Raw genomic sequence first — 25,854 nt, forward strand, 5'->3', positions numbered from 1 at the left:
AAAACTATTATTTATCCACACTTTCAGGAATGAACCAATGCCGATAAATTATTCCAAAACTACACAACTAAAACTTGCGCGACGTAGGGAAAGTGCCAAACTGAGGCTGCGAATTTGTTTTTATTTTTAATATATTTTGGCAAAGCTTACTAGATTGCAAATTATTGCTTGATGGGGCAATTAGATTTAATCTGTAAATACGTGAAAATATTACCAGGTAATTGTAGATTTTCATTGTTAAAATAATGAATATTGATAGAGTGTCCGGATATTGGTGCGGTCCGGATTTTGATTCATCACGGTACAGTAGCCAAACAAAGCCAATCGCAGTCAGCGAAGCCAATGAAACTCACGACTATCGCTGCTGTAGGCAAAGAGCCATGAAAATTGCAAAACACCCGTTGCTAAGGGCAACCCAAAATTACTGTAGAAAAATGTTCTATTTCCCGCATTTAGAGCCTTCAATGACACTAACGATTTAAAAAATTCATGCACCCAACATAGGCTACTTGATGAGATTCACGTTTTTGAACTACTGTACTGGGAAAGCCGGCTTTAGGACATTTCGTCGAATGAAATTTGGTCGAATGACGTTTGGTCGAATGACATTTGGTCGAAAGTACATTTGGTCGAAAGGACATTTAGTCGAATGGAAATTTGGTCGAATTGCTTTGGAATTATGTTTTTTTGCTGGAATGACGTTTAGTTGAACGGAAATTTTGTTGAAAGCTTATTTTTAAATGGTTTATTATCCCTCAGTGAATTGAATTATTGTTTTCTAAGTTTAGCAAAGCTGGTGAGATAATGTATTATTTTAAGTTATCTGAATCATTACCTGTTGTTGAATAAAAAATGAGACATTGTATGTCGTCTTATTCTCAAATTCCATACATCTTTTGATTAAATGAATTTTTCGGAAATAGTTGTTTTATACATTGACTGAAATATTTAGCTCTAGTGAATTTATTATTCTTTGAAATTATCATCATTCTTTGAAAAAATACTCAAGTTTTTATTTTATTACTCAACGCTGTGAAGGCTTGCATTATTTATTACTCTTATGAAATGTCATCGTTCTTTGTAATGAACTGCAGATCTTCATCTGATGGAAGAATTCGGAGAGAGTGATTGGGATCTTTCTTTGAATTCCGGGTCTTTCTGCTTACGGAAGTGGGTAAGATTTTTGAATGCGGAAATCATAATTAAAGCGGCAGGAAAAAGTTGCTTTAAGGAAAACATTTATGGCCAATTGGCTTATTGTTACTTCCAGCTTACTAAAATTCCTCAAGCAAATATCTGGCTTTGATGACCTCGGATGAATAACATAGTTTGCAGTAGAAGCTTTGAATTATTAAAAATGAAAATTGTGCTGATTCTATGAATCGGGTAATAGAAGACGAGCTTACTGAGGAGACAAAAAATGGCTTGCTTCCATTTAAGATCAACTTATCTCGAATTGCAGAACATGCTTGAACGAAAATGCAGCATGAAACATTAAAAGCGCAAGAGGTTGATCAATATGTTGAGAGAGCGTCCATCAAATTAAATATCAAAATTTTGCTAATCGTTCAGAGATTGTTAGTAAAATGGCTGATACTTTGTCAATTATTCAATCAAAACAAGAGAGTATTAGCGACAAAATGCTACTCTCGACTATAGTCAGACTAAACGTAAAACTCTGTTTCCATACGATTAAGACTCGACCACTTACCTTTTCACGAAATGTCGGTTCGACCAAATATCATATGCTTTCTGTTGCAACTAAACCTTTTCGACCAAATGTCCATTCGATGAAATGTCCATTCGACCAAATGTACTTTCGATCAAACGTAATTCGACTAAATGTAATTCGACCAAATGTCATAGATTCGGGAAAGCCACGTGATTTTCGCGAAATTCAAGCCTACTACTACAGTTACCCCACAGTTATGGATAGCACACAGATATGGATCAAAGTTGGCTTAAACGGAGAATATCTCATCCAATAGAGCTGCAATTACGCAGAACACATTTTATCTACGTGAACCATAAATCTGTACAGCATTGCAATCAATCATAACATCTTCTAGCATATTTTATTCGTCCGTATGAAATAAAATGTTATCCGTATTCATAGGATCGTTGATTCATAACTGTGGGGCTTTGAAACCCGTACCACAGTTATGAATCAACAATAAGACGATTCCGAAAGAAACGCCGGAACGTATACTTTCACTTACACACCATTCGTTTGCTTCACAAATAAATTGCTTTTATAGTGTTCTGATCCATAATATGAGTCGATTTGATCCATAATAAGGACCCACCTGTTTCACTGATCCACATCTGTGGGATGGACAACGTTTGAAATTTCTATCGAAATCGACACTTTTTCGTAAATAACCGCGATTTTTTATGTGTATTCACGAAAACAACTATATTCAGCATTGCCAGGCGAGTAATTTTGTTTTGTACAAGGTCACCATGATTTGTAATCATATTTTATTCTAAAAAATGACCCTTAGCTGATCCATAACTGTGGGGTGACTGTATTACCATTCCCAGCACTGTCTCCCACAAGTGTCCGAAAGTGTCGTAGGCCAGTGTCCGGTCATTTTCGTCGAATTTCGCAATCTTTTCCCGTAATATAATGTTTTAAACAAGGGACAGCTTCTGATCAAATCATTATCAAACTTTAATACAGTGATACCTCCATGAGTCGATGTTCCATGACTCGATATCGACTCATGGAACCATACTAAAACCATAATTTCATGGTTACTATGATGGTCCCTAGAAGCAGCTTTCCAAAGAATTGCTGTTCCATGACTCGATATTTCCATGAGTCGATGGTCCCTTCAATATCGACTCATGGAGGTTTCACTGTATTGGTAACAATCGTTGGTAATTTAAAAACGCAATAGCCATCAGCCAAGAGTCACGAGACGATGTGCGGATTCATAGCTTGGTCCAAAATTTACAAGTCGATTTTATCTTTCTCTTGGTGCTCTTTAGTGTTTATCACGCTCAATGGTAGATGTAGCTCTAGTGTAGATGTAGTTCTGAAACTCGGACGAAAATAGTGTGCACTTTGTGTCAAAAAACAACAAGAATCTGAATAATAAAAATATAATATTTAATATAATTTAATATAGTAATATTTCGATACGCAATTTGATGAGTCTGGAAAGCGCATGCAATTTCCGTTAAGGAAAACAAAAACAAACTGTGTGTGATAAGCGTATGCGAATGTTCGTATGTTCAAATATCACTAAGCTCTATACAACTGATTAACATAACGTCCGGTAACACCATAGAAATGAACGAACAGTACCGTAATCCGGGGTAACATTGATCATTTTTTTTGAATATTTCTTAAATATTTTGTTTGAAAATGCAAATGTTGCAAGTTTTATATTTTTAAAATAAGTACTGCCACCCATAGCTCGTGACTATATACTGCATTTTGTTTTTTGAAAGATTTAAGTATGTTTAAAAAAATGTTTTAAGTGATTTTTTGATTTAGCTGATATGGGGTAACATTGATCACCTATGTAAATAACGTTCGGTAATATTGAAAATATCGTTACTTACTTGAATCATGGCCCCCGCAGCCGAATATGAAAGCCAAACGCTTACAAGTCATTTACTTTTTGAGTTATTTTAAAATTAAAAACAACTCGATCCACGGAATACGCCTAAAGGTAGGCAATTTCCTAAGGGAATTCTATATTCTTTACAGTAATTCGTTAATGTTGCTCAATTGAGCATATTTATGAAAGTTTTGACAACGGAATCGTTTTCAGCGATGCCATTTTTAGTAAGAACCGCATTTTCCTTGCTCATATCGTTTGCAGAACTTATGTGAGATATGAATCTTCGGTAGTGTCATCCTTACCCATTGAAATCATTGTTTCGAAAAGTTGACAAATTTACGGATATTGTAAACGGAATTTTCGCAAAAATCCCCACTTACATTAGCTTATGAATATAAGAAAGAGAAGCACCATTCGTGATTTGGAAATGTTCCATCAATATAGGATGATACGAACTTTTTAAGAGATGAGTCATTCCGATCAATGTTACCCCGCTGATCAATGATACCCCGGATTACGGTACTCATAAATTCTACTCGTCAGCGTTGTAGTAATCTTACTAAATCTCAGTTCACATTTCGACAGAATGGCATTCAAACAAATGACCCATTTCGGCCAAATAGCCCAGAGTAACCACCCATCCACCATTTTAAGTGCTAACGTGCTAACGACCAAAGACCTTTAACGCGATCCATTTTAATTTTCAAGCTGTGAAAAAATGCAGAAAATAGAGCAATTAAATTTTTATTTTAAAGCAAAATTACAAACATGTCATTCTAATTTTTAAATTCTTTTTGAGTTTAAATGATCATCAGAAAGTTTTTTTGACACCAATAAACAAATCCAACCAAAAGAAAATAAGCCACTCATACATTTTGAATGTCAGTTTTACATTTTTTTTTCCTCGGAGATGGATGTTGGGTACGCAGCTAATACTTCAATATCAACGACTTCCACTCATTTTGATGTGATAATGAGGAAGCATTTTGAACAATTTTAACAAAGTTTTTATTAACAGAAATCTTAGCATTTAATAAACGTAACGTGTGTTCAATAAAAAATAGTAATTTGGTTAAGTAGTCATATAGTAGAAAAAATCAACAATCTCAGTATTTTTTTTATTAACAACATAATGTTTATTCTTCAAAAAAAAAAAACGTCATTGAATATTGAAGAAGGAGCCCTGATCAGCCACGGTGTGCCAGAAACCGTTATTAACAGAAAAAAATGTCCAAGAATTTGGCACCCACCATTCGAAAGATATATCACTCGAGCATCTTCTCCGTGAATTTTAAAATATTCTAACGAGGGATTCGAAAGTTATCGTGATTTGAAAGTTTTGAGCTATTTTGGAAGGGAAATTCACATGCTTATGAACATTTCCCAACGGTGCATCATTATTAACTTGTAAACCAGCCAAATTATCACCAGCTTTGCATTAAGCATTCATAACATGTGATATCCAAGCACCTTCTCTGCGAATTTGAAATCATTTGGTCGAGAAAATCTGAGGTTACAGTGATTTGTATTTTAATGATTATTTCTATGAAGTTTATATTAGAGCTGATTTATATGCCTTTGTTATGAAAGTGTACATAATTTACAAATAACAATGTCTATAGGACTGACCCTCGGCATTCAAAAGATACAGTAGTCAATTATCTTTGCAGTTAGTTTGAGAATATTTTATAAATAGACAACATAACTAGAGTACTTTGAAGTTTTGGAGTAATTAGGATTTTTTTTTTCAATCGTCTGAAATAGTGTTGGCAACTCGCATTTAATAATTTCGACACAAATTAACTTAACAGATTTGCATTCAATTTGTATCTTTCATTGAAGAAATCCAATGCTTCATTAAATCACAAGCAAATAGGTTCGTTTTTGTAAATTTTGTTTCAATTCCACGCGTTTGGCGGGGCAGTGTTTCGTTATGGCCCAAATAAGCACATTGGTGAAACTGAATAATTTGAAAGTGGAACCTTGTTGCTCAGTCGAGTTTGGATCATCAACTTGTGAGATCGTTTTATTCTGGTGTTTTAAATAAGCTAAATATGATGGTTCACATTTTATTCATGGCAGTGAAGGAGATACGTTTATATAAGTGTTTGCTTAATTAAAAGTCAGTAAGAGTTTATTGTAGAAGTTAACCTTGTTTCATGTTTTGCAAAATATGTAAATGCAACAAGCCTTATATTTTGTTTGGTTCCTTGAATTAATCGATACTGTAAGTGTCGACTTTTCCTTTAGATACTGATAGATTATTTTTTGGATTGATGCTGCATGATTTGCATCATGCAAAATCTTTGAATGATTCGTCATCAAAGGTATCGTAATATTGATTCTTCAGTCATGTTTTGGGCATAAAAAGAGTTACTTTTTATTTTATTATATTCATTATGTTGTTGACTTAATTATGTTTTGAGGGAGATATAACAGGGTATAACCAGAGAAAATGATGTGATGATCATGATCCCTAGGACTATTGTAATTAAGCGTTTTGTTTACCAAGACGAAACTTTAATATAACCCCTTCCAATTTTCCAAACTACATTGACTTATCTTGGAAGTGCAGAGGATTCCAACGGCTTCCTCAAAGAAAGTAACACGTAAATATTTATTCCATAACCCCAATTGACCTGTATTCGGACACAGCAGTACCGCGTCCTGCTTATTACAAGGAATGAGAACTCCATTACTTACACACTAAGAGTGGTGCGATTAATCCTAAGTAGCATCCGTGCATCTTGTGCATGTATAGTTGCTCTTGTAATAACGGAGAAGCAACAGTAGGCGGTCATTTACGCTATTAAATCACATTGATCAACAAATTGATAAGAATTTGTTGCAATTAGTAGTGATTGTTCAATGTACATGGTAATTTAAGAATCAAAATATACTTCCAAAACTTCAAAGTACTCTAGTTATGTTGTCTCTAGATAAAGAATTCTCGAACTACCTGCAAAGATGCTTGAATAATACATCTTTTAAACGCCGAGTGTCAGTCGTATGGAGATTTTTATTTGTAAAATCTGTGCATTAATATAACAAAGCCATAGAAAAGCTCTAATTTAAACTTCATAGAAATAATGGTAAATATACATATCACTGTAACTTCTGATTTTCTCAACGTAATGATTTCAAATTTACAGGGAAAATACTTCGATATCACATGTTTTGAATGCTTAATGCAAAGCTGATGGTTACTTGGCTTGTTTACAAATGAATAATGATGCACCGTTGAGAAATATTTATAAGCATGTGAATATCCCTTCCAAAATAGCTCATAACCTTCAAATCACTATAACTTTCGATTCCCTCGTTAGAATATTTTTTTCGAATGGTAGGTGCCAAATTCTTGGACATTTTTTTCTGTTAATAACGGTTTCTGGCACACCGTGCAGCCGCACGACGCAACTTAGTCGCGATAGTCTCACAAGAGCGCTAGACGGCACTGACGTCCATCTTCCGGATACAATTCCGGATCCTCGTGGTCAACTGCATTGTATCCTTGGCCTGCCAATTATTTTTGTTCACTGGGGCACTGAGAGAGCCGAAAAAATCCTCAATGGAACGGCACTGGGGCAAGTTGGTAGGGTTCCTTTCTTCCGGCGCGTACGGTAAAACCGTAAAACCGTACAACACGCTCGCGGAGTGCTTGCTGTTTCGACGCCATCTTCGATTGAACTGACAGCACCCGGACGAAAAGAAACATGCCACTCATTTTCAGGGAGTCCAGTTGGAGAGAATAAAATATACGCTCTTTACTTTAATAACAGAAAAGTATGGAAATTATTCTGATTGTTACTGAACACCCGTTAGTAGACTCTGAACATAACTCATGGAATTCTATACTGTTATACCAAAAAGTGACAAATGAATTCTCACGCACCGTTTCAAAAGCACCTTTCTAACATTGAGAGGCTCCCTTTGTTTACTTTCTCTTTCATCAATAATTGAGTCACATTAATCTCTTCTGTTGCGTTTTTTTTGTATGAAACGCTAGTCAAGGAAATTGCCTTAAGATCTATAGTGAAAAACTTTGCAAAAGCTGTTGTATTCTACTGTTATAATTGAATATTCAACGAGAATTGATATCGGCCGAACCTCTTAACTGGCGAATCAACCGAATGGTAAGGATATAATATATCACTCACTAGACCAAATCTGGTGTTATTTCGACGTTTCTAAGATGTGATTGTCACCATATATGTCAAGGAGCGTATGTGCATCTTAAAAGATATGATGTTACATTTTTTGCTATGTAGAAAACATTTAGTTGTGTAATTTTCAAAAATGTCTCTAATACTATTGTTTTAAGCTTTAATTACAAGCAGTGTAATAATTATTGTGATTCCTGTGTCTGCATCAGAAAGGTAATCCAAGAGTAGCACATTTCCATGATTTGCATGAACATTTCCGAATTCATGTCAAACATACCCCCAGCACGAAATCCAAATCCCTGCTGAGCTTGTGCCTGGACAATTAAAGCGGTGCGCTTGATGCTGCGATAGCTATTCAAATTCCCACGGGGCACCGTAATACTAGTCATCCAATCCATAGCATATGCATGCATGGCAATTTCCTCATTCTGATGAGAAATTAAACAATATTTTCATTCGTATTCAATGGATAACAGATTGCAAAATTTTTACAACATCGTCCAGTTCGTCCAGCAATCTGCAAGTGAAAAAGCATTCCATGCAGCAGATAGATCCGAAAACCAACAGTCCCAAAGCGTCACTGGAGAAATCAATTACGCACAGGAAACTGTTGAGCGTCACCAAAATTGCAGTAGCCGATAGGAGCGCTAGAAAATTGAAATAGGTGACTTTTTTCAATAACCCGACTTGGCTGTAAATAAGAAAGAATGATTTTAAACATTATTTCTACTTAGCAATTATAGCTAATTATACTCTATGAAATCGCTGTGATATTTAGTCGCTTGTCTGAAATCTTTATCAATAGTTTCCCACATCTTTGAAGCGGTCAAGCTATCACCGTACCGCAATTCCAGCTCTTCTTCGCTGCAGACCTGGAAAGCTCTATCGAAAATCGATTCAAAATAATCTGATATTATTGCTAACTCATTATTCAGCAACGATAACAACGATCCAAATTGGAAAAAGCTCTGCCAATATGTGAAATTTTGAATAAGCATCTGAAACGAGTAGTAGTAAGCAATGACATTTGCCATCGTGGTTGGTAGGAACTGCAAGGAGAACGGTATTTGGTACAGATCCTCGGTGAAGGCAGCCGTCAAGCACCAATTCACTGCGTTCAGCACCAACATGGCAGAACCACCTAAAATTAAACGATTGTTGGTCCAGAAGCGCACTTTCCGCATATAGTTTGCTTTGTTGTCAGTTTTTCCACATTGTCTTGAGTTCACGAAGTTTTTCAACGTAATCAAATGTCGATGATAATATGCTAAAGTCAGAGCTCGGAAAAGTCCCACAGACAAAATTATAAACAGATTGATGTTCAAAGAAAAGTAGAGCATATTGCGCCAAACGACGAGAGATTGATAGCAGTGATAAGTATAGAAAGCATATTGCACAACTTGGCCAACTTTTAGAGCTATCCAGGCGACTACTGCCAAAGATTTCCATTTCGGTGGGTAGAAGCCTGCAAACAATTTCACTATGAAAAAACGAAAAGACCAATGCAGTTTGTTTTTTTTACCGCACAGGTCGGCAAGCATGTCCAATAGAACGAAATAATCGGAATCGGTTTCATAGTATCTAATTGTTTTCCAGAAGCTAACAATCGCTTTCATTATGCGATGAATATATTTCTTCAACTAAACGAAGTGAATCGGGTTGGGAGCACGTTAATGTAGAACTGATGCGAAGTGATTATTTCTTCACAGTTAATGATGAGTTAATTATGCATAAAATTAATTACATAGTAACAATCAATTTGTTTGACATCAATCAGTTGAAGATATGGTACGAAATTAGATAAACAATTTAATTAATATTATTCACACTATCTATAAATGCTTAAGTGTCTCATATAGATTTTGGAAGTGACGCTTTTTTCATCGCAACATTCATGTTTAAATACATATTTGACAACGCATACAGTGGCTGAAATTCCTATAAGCGCACACGCATTTTTCAACATTTGCGACTAGTTATTACATAAAACATTGACGATCTGTTACTAAAATGATATTTACTATATTTCCACTTGGTTGTATGAAAGACAGTCAAAATTAATAATTTTTCGATTTTGTGAAATAAAAATATCATTTTTTGGCCAGGAAATTCCTATAAGCGCACAGTGTCCAAGCTAACGCCATTTGTGTTTGCTTCACTCACACTACAAAAACTTGTCATTTTCTTTTGCTGCCGATGTAAACGGATGCGTGCGGAAAGTTTTGCGATTCGTGCACAGTGTTGTTTGTTGACAGTTTTCAAGATGCCGAAAGGAAAGTTCTTGGACGAAACGGAGCGAAGATTAATCCTTGAATTGAAGGATGTTGGCCAAAGTAACCGTGCAATCGCCAAGAGGATCGGTAGAGGAGAGACGGTCGTGCGAAATTTCCTGAAGAAAGGTGAGAATTACGGCATCCGGAAGAAAAACAAGGGCAACTCCAAGATCACCAACCGTGAGAGGAACCGAATTATCCAGCTTGGTGAAGCCGGGGAGCTGGATTCATCCGGTATTAAGAAGGAATTGGGTCTTTCCATCACAACAAGGCGAGTATCTCAAATACTACGTGGATCTGGACACATGGTGTACACGAAAAAGGCCAAAAAACCCAACCTTACTCCGAGGCATGTTCAGGCAAGACTGGATTTTGCCAGAAACCATATGTCTTGGAAGCGGGAATGGAACAACGTGATTTTTTCCGACGAGAAGAAGTTTAATCTTGATGGTCCTGACTGCTGCGCGTATTATTGGCACGATCTTCGGAAGGATCCGCAAGTGAAGCTGAGCAGAAATTTCGGTGGAGGAAGTTTGATGGTCTGGGCTGCATTTTCACGTAGAGGTAAAACCCCGATTGCAACAATTACTACCAGAATGAAGTCCGAAAACTATGTTGAGCTTCTGGACAGTGTTTTGATCCCATTTACGGAGGATGTGATGGAAAACGAATTTGTTTTTCAACAAGATAACGCTGCGATCCATGTCAGCAAGGCCTCCAAACAATGGTTTTTGGAGCGGGACATCCCAGTTATGGATTGGCCAGCGCGGAGTCCGGACCTAAACCCAATCGAAAATCTTTGGGGAATCCTTGCAAGACGGGTTTACAGTGGAGGACGGCAGTTCGGATCAGTTCGAGAGCTGGAAGCAGCTGTTAGAGAGGAGTGGCGTAAAATTCCTTTGACAATGCTGCAGAACCTCGTCGATTCAATGCCGAAACGAATTTATGAAACAATTCTGAAAAATGGTAAACAAACCAAGTACTAAAGTTGTTGTGTTCTTGTGATATGATTTTTTATGATCTGAAAATAAAGGTGCGCTTATGAGAATTTCCATACTCAAATCCCGTTTTTTCCTCTTCATTCCAAACTGTTTGAAAGAAAAGTCTTAGTAGTTGGTAGAAATATCATATTATCCGAATACCTAAAAGCAGAGATGATTTATTGAAGTATTGGACTTTCATACTACATGTGCCGGTGAAAAATGGTCATGCGCTTATAGGAATTTCGGGCACTGTATAGAAATAACACACTTTGTTTGAAAATGTTGGGGATAATTATAAACTAAGTGCAGTCCCATATTGAAAAACAAAGGTATAACAGCCTCTATATGAACTTTCAACCAAAATAGCAATTGCAAAAGGTTTACGTTTTGTGCTGATTAATAGAAGTACAATGAGCTATCTCGGCGGTGCTGTCAAATTAATATGGCATGCATATATGTGCTAGAAAATTAAGAACATTTGTATGAGAAGACAAACCTCATACTTTAAGCACTATTTTCCCTATCCTCACATTTTTATGCTTTTACGGACTGCGGATACTCAAGTGTGCAGTTAGTCATTTTTATAGGTAAATTTAATTAATATTTTATTTTACCATGTTCGTAAATTGAGTCAAACGATTAAATGGGAAATTTCGTATTAGAATGGAAAGTTTCTCGGAAATAATGTGATGTTTATCCAATTTTTGCTTTGTAATCTAATTAAGACGTATATAATCAATGAAAGCGTGACCTATGAAGCTGTTATAATCTTTACAAAAGCGAAGAAGTTCAGATCAATATGTTGTTTTTGTTGATGTGTTTTAGTGTCGAATTTAAGAAATGTTCTGGGCATCTTGGAATATAGGTCTTTATATCTACATAATAATAAATGACATAGTGACGAATATTGATGCAGTACAAGCTTTTAGTATTTCGATAGAGTACGCTGAATGAAGTCATGAAACCTAGAGTGCGTTGGAATAAATGTTTGTGATCCAAGAAAATATGGGTCATCCAGAAAATAGGTCATCAAATCTTCAAGCATATATTACAAATTTGAGAATTTATAATTTACTACATAACCAGAAGTAATTAAAAAATTTAATTGCGATTCTTGGTGGATACAGCAGCAATTGTTAGTCATAAAAGAACTTACGAAAAGGCCTTTATTCGATGGAGTTCTTCGATGACCAACAATATTCGTATAGGTCAAAACAATACTCCCGTTCAAATATATAAGGATCAAGAGCAGTGCTGTAAACATTTGACACTTTATACGACGTTTGTTTCGTTGCTATGGTCATCTTATTTGCCTGTATCCATCCGCTACCGTCACCTCTCACACACAGCACGAACGGTAGAATGAACATCAAAAAACACAAAAAAAAACTATCGATTTAATGTCGTCTGACATGCTGACATTTGCATAACCTTTGCATGAAACTTAGACATATCGGATCATTAACAACATGAATAGTTTAATAGTTTGATCTTGCATGTTATGTCGAAAGTGACACACATACAGTAAGACCAGCGCCTATTACGAAAAACGACAGAAACAAACAAAACTGTAATGTGTTAAGTGAAGCTATCGCGGTCTGATGCATTCAGCTGACATTTTTCTTTCTGACATTTGTTTGATCGCTCGCGTTGTGAATGTTTAAGGGAAGCGCTTCCGCATATCAGGGAAAACCTGTCGACTACCGTGATTACTTACAACACTGTTAGTCAAGAGTCTATGCCATTAATTAAAACCATCAATATACGATTGCTCACGCTTATAGATCATTTGGCCTGTATTCCATGGAGTCCATGGAGGACCAAAACATCGGTACTTATACATAAAATACTCCATTTACTTACAGTATAGGATAAAACATTTGTACCTTTTTCGATTTACCATACACAATTGTTTACAGTTCTTCAGAAATAACTTAAATTTCAACATATATTTTCGAATGAATTTTAGAAAAGCGTTCAAAAGTAATAACCGTTTGGCAAAAGTGATTTTTTTTACGAATTTTTATAACTGATTTTACTAAACAAATTGAAGGAGTAGCTTCATGGTATTATCAGCCATTTTGTAGATTTTGACGAAATGAAGAAGTTTGCTGAACACAGGTAAATAGTTTTTAATTTTAAGTCGAAAATTGCAATTTATTAAAATCATTATTACTGTAATCCAGGGTAACATTGATCAGCGGGGTAACATCGATCGCAATGGCTATCGTCGTATAAATAATCAAAATTTATCTATTAAATATTTTCAATTCATGAATGGTGAATCTCTTCCTTCTATTAATGAGCTAATAAACATTAAGGTTTTTGCGAAAATTAGGTTGTATTCATGCGTAATTTTTTTCTATGATTATGAATGACACGATCACAGAATCATGTCTGACATGAGTTCTAAAAACGATATGAGCAAGATAAATGCGATTGTTACTAAAAATGACATAGCCGAAAACGATGCCGTTGTCAAAACTTTCATTAATATATTCAACTAGTGGTCCCGGCAAACTTCGTCTTGCCATCAAGTAGGCTGTTGAAATACGCCATGGAACGCTCCGTGCAAAATGGAAGTTCCGTTCACTCCTGTTTTTTCAACTTTCCCGTTAAATATCCTTTGCTTTTTATATACACAAACACGTCGGAACACTTCAGGAACATAACTATGGAAGAATCATTCTAATCCGTCGAGCCGTTCTCAAGCCATTTCGTGACATACAAACACCCTCCATTTTTATTTATATAGATTAAGCGTACTTTATATATATTATTTAGGCGTATTTCAGATTTCAAGGTGTTTTTAACTTTGTAAAATTAAAAAAGTGAATTACTTGTAAGATTTTGGCCTTCATATTCGGATTCAGGGACCATCATTTTAGTAAGTAATGATATTTTCTATATTATCGAATGTTGTTTTCATGGGCGATCAATGTTACCCCATATCAGCTAATCCATAAATCACTTAAAACATTTTTTTAAACATGTTTTACACTTCCAAAAAACAAAATACAGTATATAGACACGAGCAGTACTTGTTTAAGAAATATAAAACTTGCAGCTTATGCATTTTCAAATAAAAAGTCTAAGAAAGACCCGAAAAAATGATCAATGTTACCCCGGACTACGATACATTGAAATTTGCAATTGGAATAATTATTCAAAACTATATGTTTAAATTCAAGTTATATCTGACGTTGTGTAGAAATTTCATTCGAATCGGTCCATAAACAACTGAGGTCTAGCCAACCAAAAATAATCATTTTGTATTGAAAATCGAAAAAGTTACGCATGTTTTTCCAATACTGTTTATGACTGGCTAAAGGTCTCAACCTTTTTAAAAAATTATCTTGTTTACACCAGGAAGATTTTGGATGAACTAGAACACCTAATGTTTATCTTTTGTTACCAAAACGGAGTTCATGACGAAACCAATACAATCATCAAGCGATAGAAAAAACGAGATGCTGTTGTACTTGAAAATAATTTATAGGTCTTTATTGACGCATGTCGAATCCAGTGAATGAAATTATCGCGCAAATGAGACGAAAATAGGCATTTTTCAAGCAACCCGACAATTAGTTGCCGCCATTATCTGCGAGAAACAGATTTCGTGAACTGCTATAATTGTTGATCATTGTGCTGACGAGAAGCCAAGATCGATCTGATCATATGCACTGATACAACTTTATCGGCTCTAAACTTATCGCGATAATTATCAGACGGGAAATAACAAAAATGTTTGCCGCCGACGGGGTTCGAACCCATGCCCATGAGCAAAAACGTTTTCAAAACGCACGTGCACCTTAACCACTCGGCCACGCCAGCTGAACGAAGGGGGAGAGAAATTTGGTATATAAAAGCTACATGCTGAAGCGAAGGACACTCAAAACGACGAAAGAAGAGAAGAAAAGAAGGAAGCCAACTTTTCGTTGCTGGCGATAATATAAATTCGCTGCTGCAGATCTCGTGAGAGCACACTCTCGCAGTACTGGACGGGTAGGATATTATCTCACGTCTCTTTTCGCCGGAAAATCGGCTTGAGCGATAGGCTAATGATTATCGCCGTGACCGATAATTTCACTCCCTGGTCGAATCTGGCCAAAAATCTAACCAAACATCATTTGAATCTTTATCAACAGTCCGCAATGGCTGTTGTGGAGGGTTTTTCCAAACATCTGTTAAGTTATTTCGAACTTCCGACGATTCCGATAAGAGATATTCCAAGGAATCTGATGAGAGGCTTCTCATATTTGACAGAAATTCTTTCTTTGGATTCCTTTTTATATTCTACTTTATATTTTTCTTTAGATTGTTCAAGGAATTCATTCCAGAAATCGTTCTTGGTGTAACTCCTTTTTCCGGTATCTACTTTAATCTCTCACGATATTCTTGTAGAAATTGAACCTAATAACTTTCTCGTGATTTTGTCACAACCGACTCCATGACGCCCTTATTTTTGTGTTAAAAATCCTTTATGAAATGCAATCTGTGACAAATAAAAAAAGTTCGTTCTTATTGAATTCTGAGAACTCATTCGAGAACTTTTTTGGAAATACTTTGAGGAATATCTTTTTCTTTCCAAAATAAATACAAAATTTACACCAATCCGGAAAATCGAATGAGAACATCTCTAAGCAAAGTCTTAGGGAAGGATTCTTCCAAAACAAATAAATCACTTTTTCCAGAGATTTTCACAGTATTTTGCTTTCAATAGTTTTGTGATATTATCCTAGTAATATATTCAGGAATGCTGATTGGACTTCTTTACCTAAGTTTGCTCTTCAGATAATTCAAACTTGTTTGGAATTTTTTTCTGTATATTTTCCTCCTTTGAGTAATTTCATGGATTTCTTGAGAAATTAATCCAACAATTTTTCTCGCATTGGTTTTTATCCGAAGACTTGTTGTACATAGGCAATTAATCCTATGATATTTCTTCTTAGAATTTCACTAGATATTGGCTCAGAATTTTTTCCTCATATCCGTTAGAAAATATATCATAGGGAAATAGTTGTTTACGGAACAAGTTGCAGAATGATGATTTTTACAGCACGAGTCGTAAACTCGGCAAGCCTCGTAGGATAATTACGACGAGTGCTGTAAAAATCGAGGTCTGCAACGAGTAACGTACAACATATTTTGACATTTCGCCAGAACCATTCCCCCCTCCCTGATAGAAATCCTGGCTACGCCCATGAATCTTAATGTTTTAGACAGAAGTACAAATGGTGGACAACACATATTTTTGTAAAACGTATATATTATGGATAAATCTAACAACCTCAAAACTCTGGCGTCCGTTCTACGATATAAAAAACCAAAAGAAAATATGCTAGATCAAAAGACTGCTGGCTTAAATTAAAGTTTTAAACATTTTCTAACTTTAACAGCAATTCCTTTATTTGCAACATGTTACGTCTATCAAACGCACCTCTGTCGATAAAACGAAGCTAGTATAGCTAGTATGATAGATTGAAATAATTAAGGCGAAAAAAACAGTACAATTGAACAGGTTTTGAACAATACTATCTCAAAACAATCGCGACTCATGATTCGGAAGAAAATAGACTGCGCATTAGGGTGGGGCTTATTTCCAAAAGTCTTTCGTAGTCAGGATTTACAAAGTGGAAAATGATCATCGGTCCCAAAATAACATCCTGTGAAATGAGAATTTTTGGTGAGGGTTTAGAGGTGGCGCAAAGGGCGTATGTGCAGTTTTCCTATTTTAGTGCACTCTGAAAAAATTTGGTATGCTTTTCAGCTTGTTTTGGTGATTTTAGGACCCTTAAGGACAAAAAAATCACCTCAAAATTGCGATATCTCCACTCCTTTAGATGATATTTGACGAAATATATTTTATGCATGCGATTTTTGGCCCTTGAATAGGTTACAATGACTGATTACTATGAACCCGAATAAGAATAGCTGGGGAGGATTTCTATGCTTGTAGAATGGAACAAAGAGCAAAGAAGAATGAGAGAAAGAACAAAGAACACAGAAGAATGTAAGGTGGGGTGGGTTAAACAGGGGGAGGGTGTAACTGATGATATTATATTAGAATCAACTATGGAGTCGTGAAAATATCTCGGTTGGATGTATGAGATGTGATTATATGCAAGTTTAACACTCATTTAGTATTTTATAATGTCCGTTTGATATAACTCCATCAATTGCTTTTATAATCTGAAAGAAATTACAGAGGGGCCCAAATCCACACAGGCTCAAAATCCGTACACTTCATACAAATAGAAGAAGTTTCATATGAAGTGGAAGGGTTTAGATTCATTTCTTAGGTGCTCGGATTTTGATCCCAAACGACCGTCCATCTTCGATCAGCAGCCAAAGCTTGAATTTGGCTCGAACAAAACTTAATTTAAATCGGCTGTCAAAGAGCGTCCGCTATTCACAAGCTTGGTTTAAAGAATAACTAAAAACCCACTCGGGACCGTGCAAAGAGTTCCATCCTCACTACTCTCTCTTTCTCTCTCTCTATAATCTCTCTCTCTCTCTATAATCTCTCTCTCTCTCTCTCTCTCTCTCTCTCTGTAACATTGTCTTTCTCTTCGAATTTGTAGAACAAAGCTTTTAATACTTTTTCACCGCTCTTATTCCCATATATTTCTCTTTTATTTCCATCTCTAAAAGCTTGATGCCAAATTGAAAATCGTCTAATCTTTTAAATTGTATTAAGATTAAAGTAACTTTTTGTACGATCTATGTAACTAATTTGAGAACTATGATTTTATTATATAGTTTTTTTTTTAATTTATTTATTACCATTACGATCACTACAATATCCTTATTAGGTAAATCCATAAACGATTTTTGCTTTCCAGCAATAACACTTCTTGTTAGAATTTCCACAGGAATTTCTGGATTATGATGCCATTTCAGCAATTAATTGCGTTTGGGGTTCCACTACTTCACTTTCGCCACAACACCTTCAACATAACTTCGGACAAACGAACATGCAGATGAAGTTCAATACATCGTTCTACATCTGTATTTGAAATCGATGTGTATAAACAACAGCAGTCGGTAGTCAAAATTCAAATTAGTGCACGAGCTTCTATAGGGTGCAAGAGATAAAGCACTTCAGGTTGAAAATCTCTCAAATAAAACCAAAATTAAGTCGTCACAGTTCTGAAACATATTTTTAGGACAGAGCTACATGAAGGAATTTTCACAGGATGTCCTATGTATATATAAATAATTATATAAATTAGTTATGAATTTAATAGATACTGCGTGAGGCTGAATTTCCAGGATGTAAATTTTGCAACGGTCCCTTTCGATAAATTGCTATCATCATTCAGAAAAAAAAAACAACCAAACGATTATTGAACTAAAGCAGTAAAGTGACGTGCATTTATCTATATCTACCAGGAGAATAATGATGAAGTTTCGCATGGAATTAAGGACTTTTAGCCGTTATTGTAATTTTTCCATAAAGTCCAATAAAGTCCCAATAAGTTCCAATAAAATCGTATACATGGGTCGAAAACTAGAGATGGTTAAAAAATTGCCCTACTTTAAGGAAAATTGCCTTCCCCTACTTTAAGGAAAATTGCTCGAAATATTTCTGAAGTAGGTAATATTAAATAGAAGTCAAGGGGTCGGACCTGGTGTAGTGGTTAGAACACACACCTCTCACGCTGAGGATCTGGGATCGAATCATATCCCCGAGATAGTCACTAAAAATTTCAGTGGCGACATCCTTCGGAAGGGAAGTAAACCCGTTGGTCCCGAGATGAGCTAGCCCATAGCTAAAGAGCTTAAAATCTCGTTAATAAAGATTGAAAAAAAAATGAAGTCAATAAATATAATCATCGTTTTCTAGATTCCTCAGTTACGCTCAAAACATCACTAGTTTCACCCTCCCACCTGTTTAACCCACCCCACCTTACATTCTTCTGTGTTCTTTGTTCTTTCTCTCATTCTTCTTTGCTCTTTGTTCCATTCTACTAGTATAGGAATTCTCCCCAGCTATTCATATGCTTATTCGGGTTCATAGTAATCAGTCAGCGTAACCTATTGTAGGGCCAAAAATCGCATGCATAATATATATTTCGTCAAATATCATCTAAAGGAGTGGAGATATCGCAATTTTGAGATGATGTTTTGCCCTTAAGGGTCCTAAAATCACGAAAACAAGCTGGAAAGCATACCAAAATTTTTCAGAGTTCAATGAAATGGGAAAACTGCACTTACGCTCTTTGCGCCACCTCTAAACCTTCACCAAAAATTCTCAGTTTTTCACAGGATGTTATTTTGGGACCAATGATCATTTTCCACTTTGTAAATCCTGACTACGCAAGATTTTTGGAAATAAGCCCCACCCTACTGCGCATACACCATTTAAAGTTTATATGAAGATAACTATGGAAAACGCCAACTTTTTGTGCACAGCAATCTATCTCTTTGTCATGATATTTTATGAAAAAGTTAACAAAATCACTCTTCTCAATCCTTTCAGTTACAACTTTGCCAAAGTCCACATTCAGATTGGACGTCACAATAAATTGTTATTGATTATCATAAATTGGGTTTGCATGTAGCATGCTTTAGCAACTGTTCAGCAGGCAACAGTGGTGCTTCTGGTGGGTAGAATCTGAGACGAGACTCGCGAAGACGGTCTTTTTTTTCTGTGAATGCTGAGTTTTTTCCTTATTCCACTTTCTGTTTATACCAGTCATGCGCTTGCCGTTCAAACCCTCACATGAACTCCTCAGCCAACAATTTTTGCGTTTGCATGACACCGAATCATAAATAGCCTTTTGAGTAAAATTTTATGTCAGCAAATGTAACAGACAATAGAAATAATTAATCTTGTGTTAAGATTTATCAGAAACTTTGGAAAAAAACTGCTCCACCGACTGTGGTTTTCAATAACAGTTTATTTTGAATACAATACTTTTCACTTTTTCAGCTATAAAAACGGCCGGCTGCATTCGACGTTTCGTGACAGCGGAATGTGGGCTGCATATGACGTATATATTTTTCGTCTTCGTGAGTCTCTCTCAGGGAAAAACAGGTTGAAGTAATCCAGGCTACTATGTTTAACTAGTAGAAGCATTAGCCGTAGAACGCTTATGTCGCGACCTGGGAGGGAGGCACAGATACTACACACGAAATACAAAACAACGTTTTTATGAACTGCAAGATAACTCCAGCCTGCCAACAACAATCAAGGCAGGCTTGAGGAAAATCGCTAGTTTTCTTTCGTTATGCACCTTCGATCTTTCCTGACAAACATGAAAAAGCGCCCCAGTTTTCTATGCACTAAATATTCATTTTCATTGGGAAAAGTAAAACGATTCGTTTTTCAATGCTTTATATTCAATAAGAATTAAAGGTGCTCACGTGACATTACTTGCATTATGTGCATGAATTGATTTTCATTCGATTTTTGTTACTTTTGATGAAATGCGAAAATTTGTTTTAATCAGTTACGCGCTTTTTCCATGTTAGTCCAATGTTTGAGATCTGGGCTCACAGTGACAATTCGTGACAGCGAAATCTCGGCTCACTATGACGTACAGAAATTTTGTATCGGTTTCTCCCTCCCAGGTCGCGACTGTTCGTGTGACCAACATCTAGTTTGCCACGCTGTGACAGCTTGAGTACCGGGTCTAAAAGTGTCAAATATTTTTTTTCGACCAAAATAAAACATTCTCTACAACTTGGCACCTAACAAGCAGTCAAAAACTTCACTAGCGCCACTAGCGTTCTACTACTTATATTTCTATTGTTTTACAGCACCGATTGATCATCTCAGCATCATTAAGGTGATTATAAAACGAAGCCAAACTTTGAATTTTCAAGTGCACAAGACGAGAGTACCTGACAACCGTTCGCGTTGAAAACCAATCAACTTGCTTGCTTGCCGGTGGTGACCAATGGGATAGATTTTTAACGCGGAGCGCTGTTTGGTTCTCAAGTCTTGTGCTCTTGAAAATTTGAGGTGTGGCTTCGTTTTATAATCACCTTAAGACTTACCAATAATAACAAATTATCCTTACGACCTTTCATAATGTGGCCTTCGACAAAGTTGTAGCTGGGAAGATTTCACATGAGAAGAGTTTGTACACTGCACAATGGTCGGGCTCCATATAAAGGGCCAAAACTACCACAAACTTTTCTAATATTTTCTTGTTTTTTATTTTACCTAATGTATAATTATACAAATATAATTTATTATGATCCATAATTGAAATTGGACTATAATTTAAATTTCTATAACTTTCATGCGGGAGAATCCGCTGAATTCAAAAAATTGAAAAATGTAACAATAAAATAAACTACAAAATTTATAATTTAGGAATGCAATATTTCCCCAAAGTTGCGCACCATCTGAAAGCAATAGGTTTATTGAGCATGAAGATGGAAAAAAATATTTGGTTGAAGTTTCAATACTATTCAATATCATACTTTGGTAATTTTGATGATGTTGAATATGAAAAATAACTCTTGTCGCGTCATGTTGCCGCCATGTAGAATATTGCACATCAAAAAGCATCCTTAGTTCTTACAAAAATGTTTAAGTTTTTTTTGCAGAATGCTGATTTGCGAGTTAGAGCTATTTGAATAATTAAACAATTTACATGTATTTTGACATTTTTACATATTTTTTTATATTTTTGATACAAATTTTATTTAAAATATATTTAACCACTGTTCATACACATTTTTATCACACTCGGTCAAATACAAACAAAATTTGTGTTTCAGCCCAGTTTGATAAATTTTTTAATAAAAACAACTTCTTTTTATGTTACGTTAGGGTAGATGTACCAATAGTTGAGGTACTAAACACGAATGAACTTCATTTAATCGCCTAAATTCAAGAAGCGCAATTAATGTACATGTTAATGTTGTAACAGGAAGTAACGACCATTGACTTAATGAGAAAAATGACTTCATCGCAGTAATCCACGGCTTGTCAGTGAAAAATAATACCTCCACTATTGGTACACTGTTCCTTTAGTTGCGGTATATTTTTAATTTGTGTTTCTATAGTTGCGGTATCCGTTGTTTTCTTATGGAATCCTCCACTATAGGAACACTTTAACGCAACTATTGGTACAAGTGAGAAAAGTTTAATCAGTTTTGGTGGTATTTAATCAATTTTGAATAATTTGAACGGTGTTTTCAGCTATTTCGTGTATCAACAAGCCAATACGTCGATTGGCAGTGTCGGTTGTGTGGCTAGTGAAATAAAATCAGTGAAAATGGCACTACCGCAACTATAGGAACACCCACAACTAAGGGAACACTTACCCTATATGTGAATAATCCCTCCTGAAGCAATAAAACCCCCCAAATAACATATTCAGATTACATATTTCATCGATTAAAGCGATAAAACTAGTTTAGGCCTAACTTATTTTTTTTTGTCGACCATTGTGCATTGGTCCATGGTATTTTGAATATGTTTTTAAAAAGTTTGCTAACTTGGCACTGATCAATTTTCAGTAATTGTTATCATATAATCTATTCGAAGAATTCAAATGGGAATTTAAATGAACAAGGAGAATAACGTAAACTTACGTCATTTGTGAACGACAAATTGAAGCCAGTACAATTACGTTAGTTTAGTTAACAAATGACGTTATTTTCTGTCACACATTGTGCAGACAACAAATAATTTCAGTCTTGGATGTTATTTTATAAGAATGACGATTTTCTACAGTAAAAATATCCATTGTTGCCATTTAATGTTTTACTTCCACTCAATGTTTTACATCGAGTATTTTGCATAATATGAAGTTTACATCATGTGTAATATTAGTGTGTTTGTATTGTGTAGGATAGAATGAACTCTTATGTATAGCTTATATATATTTCAGAGAATTAACCAGCTTATAAATAGGAGTTGGCTGAATAAGAATATCTGTATATATACACTCCCGTGCATAAGTTTGGGTTCACCCCCTGAAAAACATGTAAAAGTGTTCAGTCCATATCTCTGTGATTACACGTCCAATTCAAACTCTTTTAGCCGCATTTCAAAGGCAAGGAGTTATTCTTACTTCGTATGTATTTTGCCAAAAACATTCTTTGAACTTTGTGTACTAAATATGTACTTAAAATTGTGACATTTTTCAAAAAACACACTGAAAAAACATTACTATTTTCCTCAGCTTTGGAACGACCAAAATTTTAAAACAAGGTGTCTTTAGAATCGCAATTTTATATTCTTTGAAGAGCACTTATGAATTTTTTGCGGAAAAATCTGAAAAGTATTCAAAATCAATGACACAGTCAGTCAAGCCATCGTGCAAAAGTTTGGGTTCACCTGAACTTACTTAAATCTGTGAAATCTCAAACCAATCATGTACGCGACATTATTTGCGCTCAAAAAAGCTTTGAACTATTAGAATCGGTTGAAAAATGGCAGAGATATTGACAAAAATGATGTGCGTGTGGCTTAGATGAACCCAAACTTTTGCACGATTTGCATCATGCTGAGGGGTGAACCCAAACTTTTGCACGATGACTTGACTGACTGTTTCATTGAATTTCGTGGTGTCTCATCAAAGAATATAAGATTACGATTTAAAATTTTTGTCGACCCAATGCTGAGGAAATTAGATATGATTTTTCAATGTGTTTTTTGAAAAATGTTACGACTTTAAGTATAAATTTAGTATACAAAATTAAAAAAATGTTTTTGGGAAAATACATTCAAAGTAAGAATAACTCTTTGCCTTTCGAATGCGGCTTAAAGAATTTGGATTGGACTTGTAATCACAGAGATATGGACAGAACACTTTTGTATTTTTTTGAGGGGGTGAACCCAAACTTTTTCACGGGAGTGTATATTGTGGCCTACAATTATTATTGCATTATCAACTGTGTCAAATTAATGCAGGAATATGATTAATGAAATTGCAACAATTTTTTCCAGCTTTTTGATACATTACATCAAACAATCAAGATTTAACTTCACTGATCATATTATTATCTTTCATTATCGATAACCCTAGTTTAAAATCTAATTAATTTAAAGGCAAAATTCAAAAAAGCAATCTTGTAAAAGACAGTTTTGGTCTAATGTTTCATTTTCATGCTCAAAATTCAAAGTTTAACATTTAAACATTTAAAACTTAATAATACGCAATACAATACTTTCTGATAAATGTGCACTGTTTTTTCAACGCATTTTATTAGATATGAATGTTTTTTTTTATAATATAAATAGTGATTTTCTTTTTCAAATGCGGTCAAAAGAAATTTATATGTTTGCCCCGATTAAATATACAATCAACTCTCCCCTACTCGATGTTTCGTATATTTACCGCCATATATTTACTCGTGGCCGTGCGATTAGCGTCTTCAGGCAGTTAAGCGCATCGTGTCATGGGGTGTGGGTTCGATTCCCGCTTCAGCCGTTGATACTCTTCGTCAGGAATATTTCTCGGCTGTGCCACTGGAGCATGCTTGTCCGTTGTCTAGTGATAAGTTACAGTCTGTGCAGCTAAATGGCTGAAGACGGTGTCCGTGTCTTTTTAAAAAAAAATCATTTTACCCCGAAGTAAATGTTCTTATTACCCCCGTTAAATGTTCATTTTTTCCACGTATTTGGAACATTGACTCTTTGGAAAGAAATTTTTAAACTATAATAATGTTGATAAAATTATATTTCTACCTCAACATATCTATAAACATAAACTATATTACATAAACATCCCTATTCAATTCTGAACAATTTAGAAAGAATCTGATAGCTTCATAAGCAAGAAAACATGAAAATTGTTTTACCCCCAGTTCCTCTATATCGATATGGTTTTAGAACCATAGTAAAAATTGGTTTTCATAGTTCCTTGGATCACACTGGTTTTGTGTTCTGTAACTCAATTGTTCCTTTAATATCGAGTTATGGAGATAACAATCATAGCAAACACAATATATTCGTAATAAAAAATAGGTAAATGAAAGTAAAGTATTGCCAAGTGAAGGAAACTCTAAAAAGAAACTAAAATTTGACACTTCTAATTTGGTTACATTTATTAAGTCTTTATAAAATTCAATATTTTACTCAAAAGTAAAAAATATGTATTTCATACTATCAAAGCTCATAGCTCATACAGGCGTATCAGCAGTCGAAAACAGTCACCGGTTAAGTAATTGACTGAAGAGAAAATCGATGAAGAGAAATCGATCATTGCAGTATCGCCCTTGATACTAAACGCGAGATATGTTAACCACGAAGTACAAATACTTACACAAAATAATATCCCGTTTCGTCAAGCGATTTTCGACTATTTGCATGATTACAAGCCAACAGGCACTTTAAATGTCAGTGACTACCGTGTTGATTCGCAGTGTCCGGATGCTTTGAATCCCGGATAACAGACAATCGAAAAAAATCATGTGATTCACATTTTTTGGATGCACATAAAAGAAGCGAGCCAAATGACGTAAATTTGTGTCGAATTTCAACTTCGCTAGTGTCTGATTCGGGAAATGTTGATCACAGTTCCATTGTTTTCGTGTCTTTAAACATGTAAGATTACATTTTCTATTAAACACATTTTCAAGAACACGTTTCTGTGTCGTTTCATCATTTACATCATGTGTCATTGAGTCATAACCAGAACTACGTCTACAGCTATTTTCATTATTTTTAATAAGGCACCCTTAAATCATTCAAACAATATTTTTTCGACCACTTTTATGCATGTAGAATGTAGAAGACGTCATAAATATGGATACTTGGCGAAAATATTCGAAATTTGGTCCAAACACACTGTGAAAAAGGATAGTCTCCGGCTTTCGAATCGTCCGGCAATATGATGCAGCACAGTACAAATTTAATATTTTCAACATATTATTTTCAAATTATTTT

At 35.2% G+C, this 25,854-nt stretch overlaps 2 protein-coding genes across 3 annotated transcripts in view; one reads left to right on the forward strand and one right to left on the reverse strand.

Annotated features, from left to right (window-relative positions):
• LOC5564337 (GTPase-activating Rap/Ran-GAP domain-like protein 3) overlaps positions 1-25,854 on the forward strand; it is a 469,292-nt gene that overhangs the window by 210,699 nt on the left and 232,739 nt on the right. The window lies entirely within an intron of this gene.
• LOC5564351 lies at positions 7,803-9,390 on the reverse strand. Its single transcript, XM_001648637.3, has 4 exons — positions 9,261-9,390; positions 8,492-9,203; positions 8,231-8,429; positions 7,803-8,166 (listed from the first exon to the last, which is right to left on the reverse strand). The coding sequence occupies exons 1-4, from the start codon at positions 9,352-9,354 to the stop codon at positions 7,921-7,923; spliced, it is 1,251 nt and encodes a 416-aa protein (XP_001648687.3). The 5' UTR covers positions 9,355-9,390; the 3' UTR covers positions 7,803-7,920.

This window comes from Aedes aegypti, chromosome 3, assembly GCF_002204515.2.
Source record: "Aedes aegypti strain LVP_AGWG chromosome 3, AaegL5.0 Primary Assembly, whole genome shotgun sequence".
In the NCBI taxonomy this organism is placed as follows: Eukaryota; Metazoa; Arthropoda; class Insecta; order Diptera; family Culicidae; genus Aedes; species Aedes aegypti.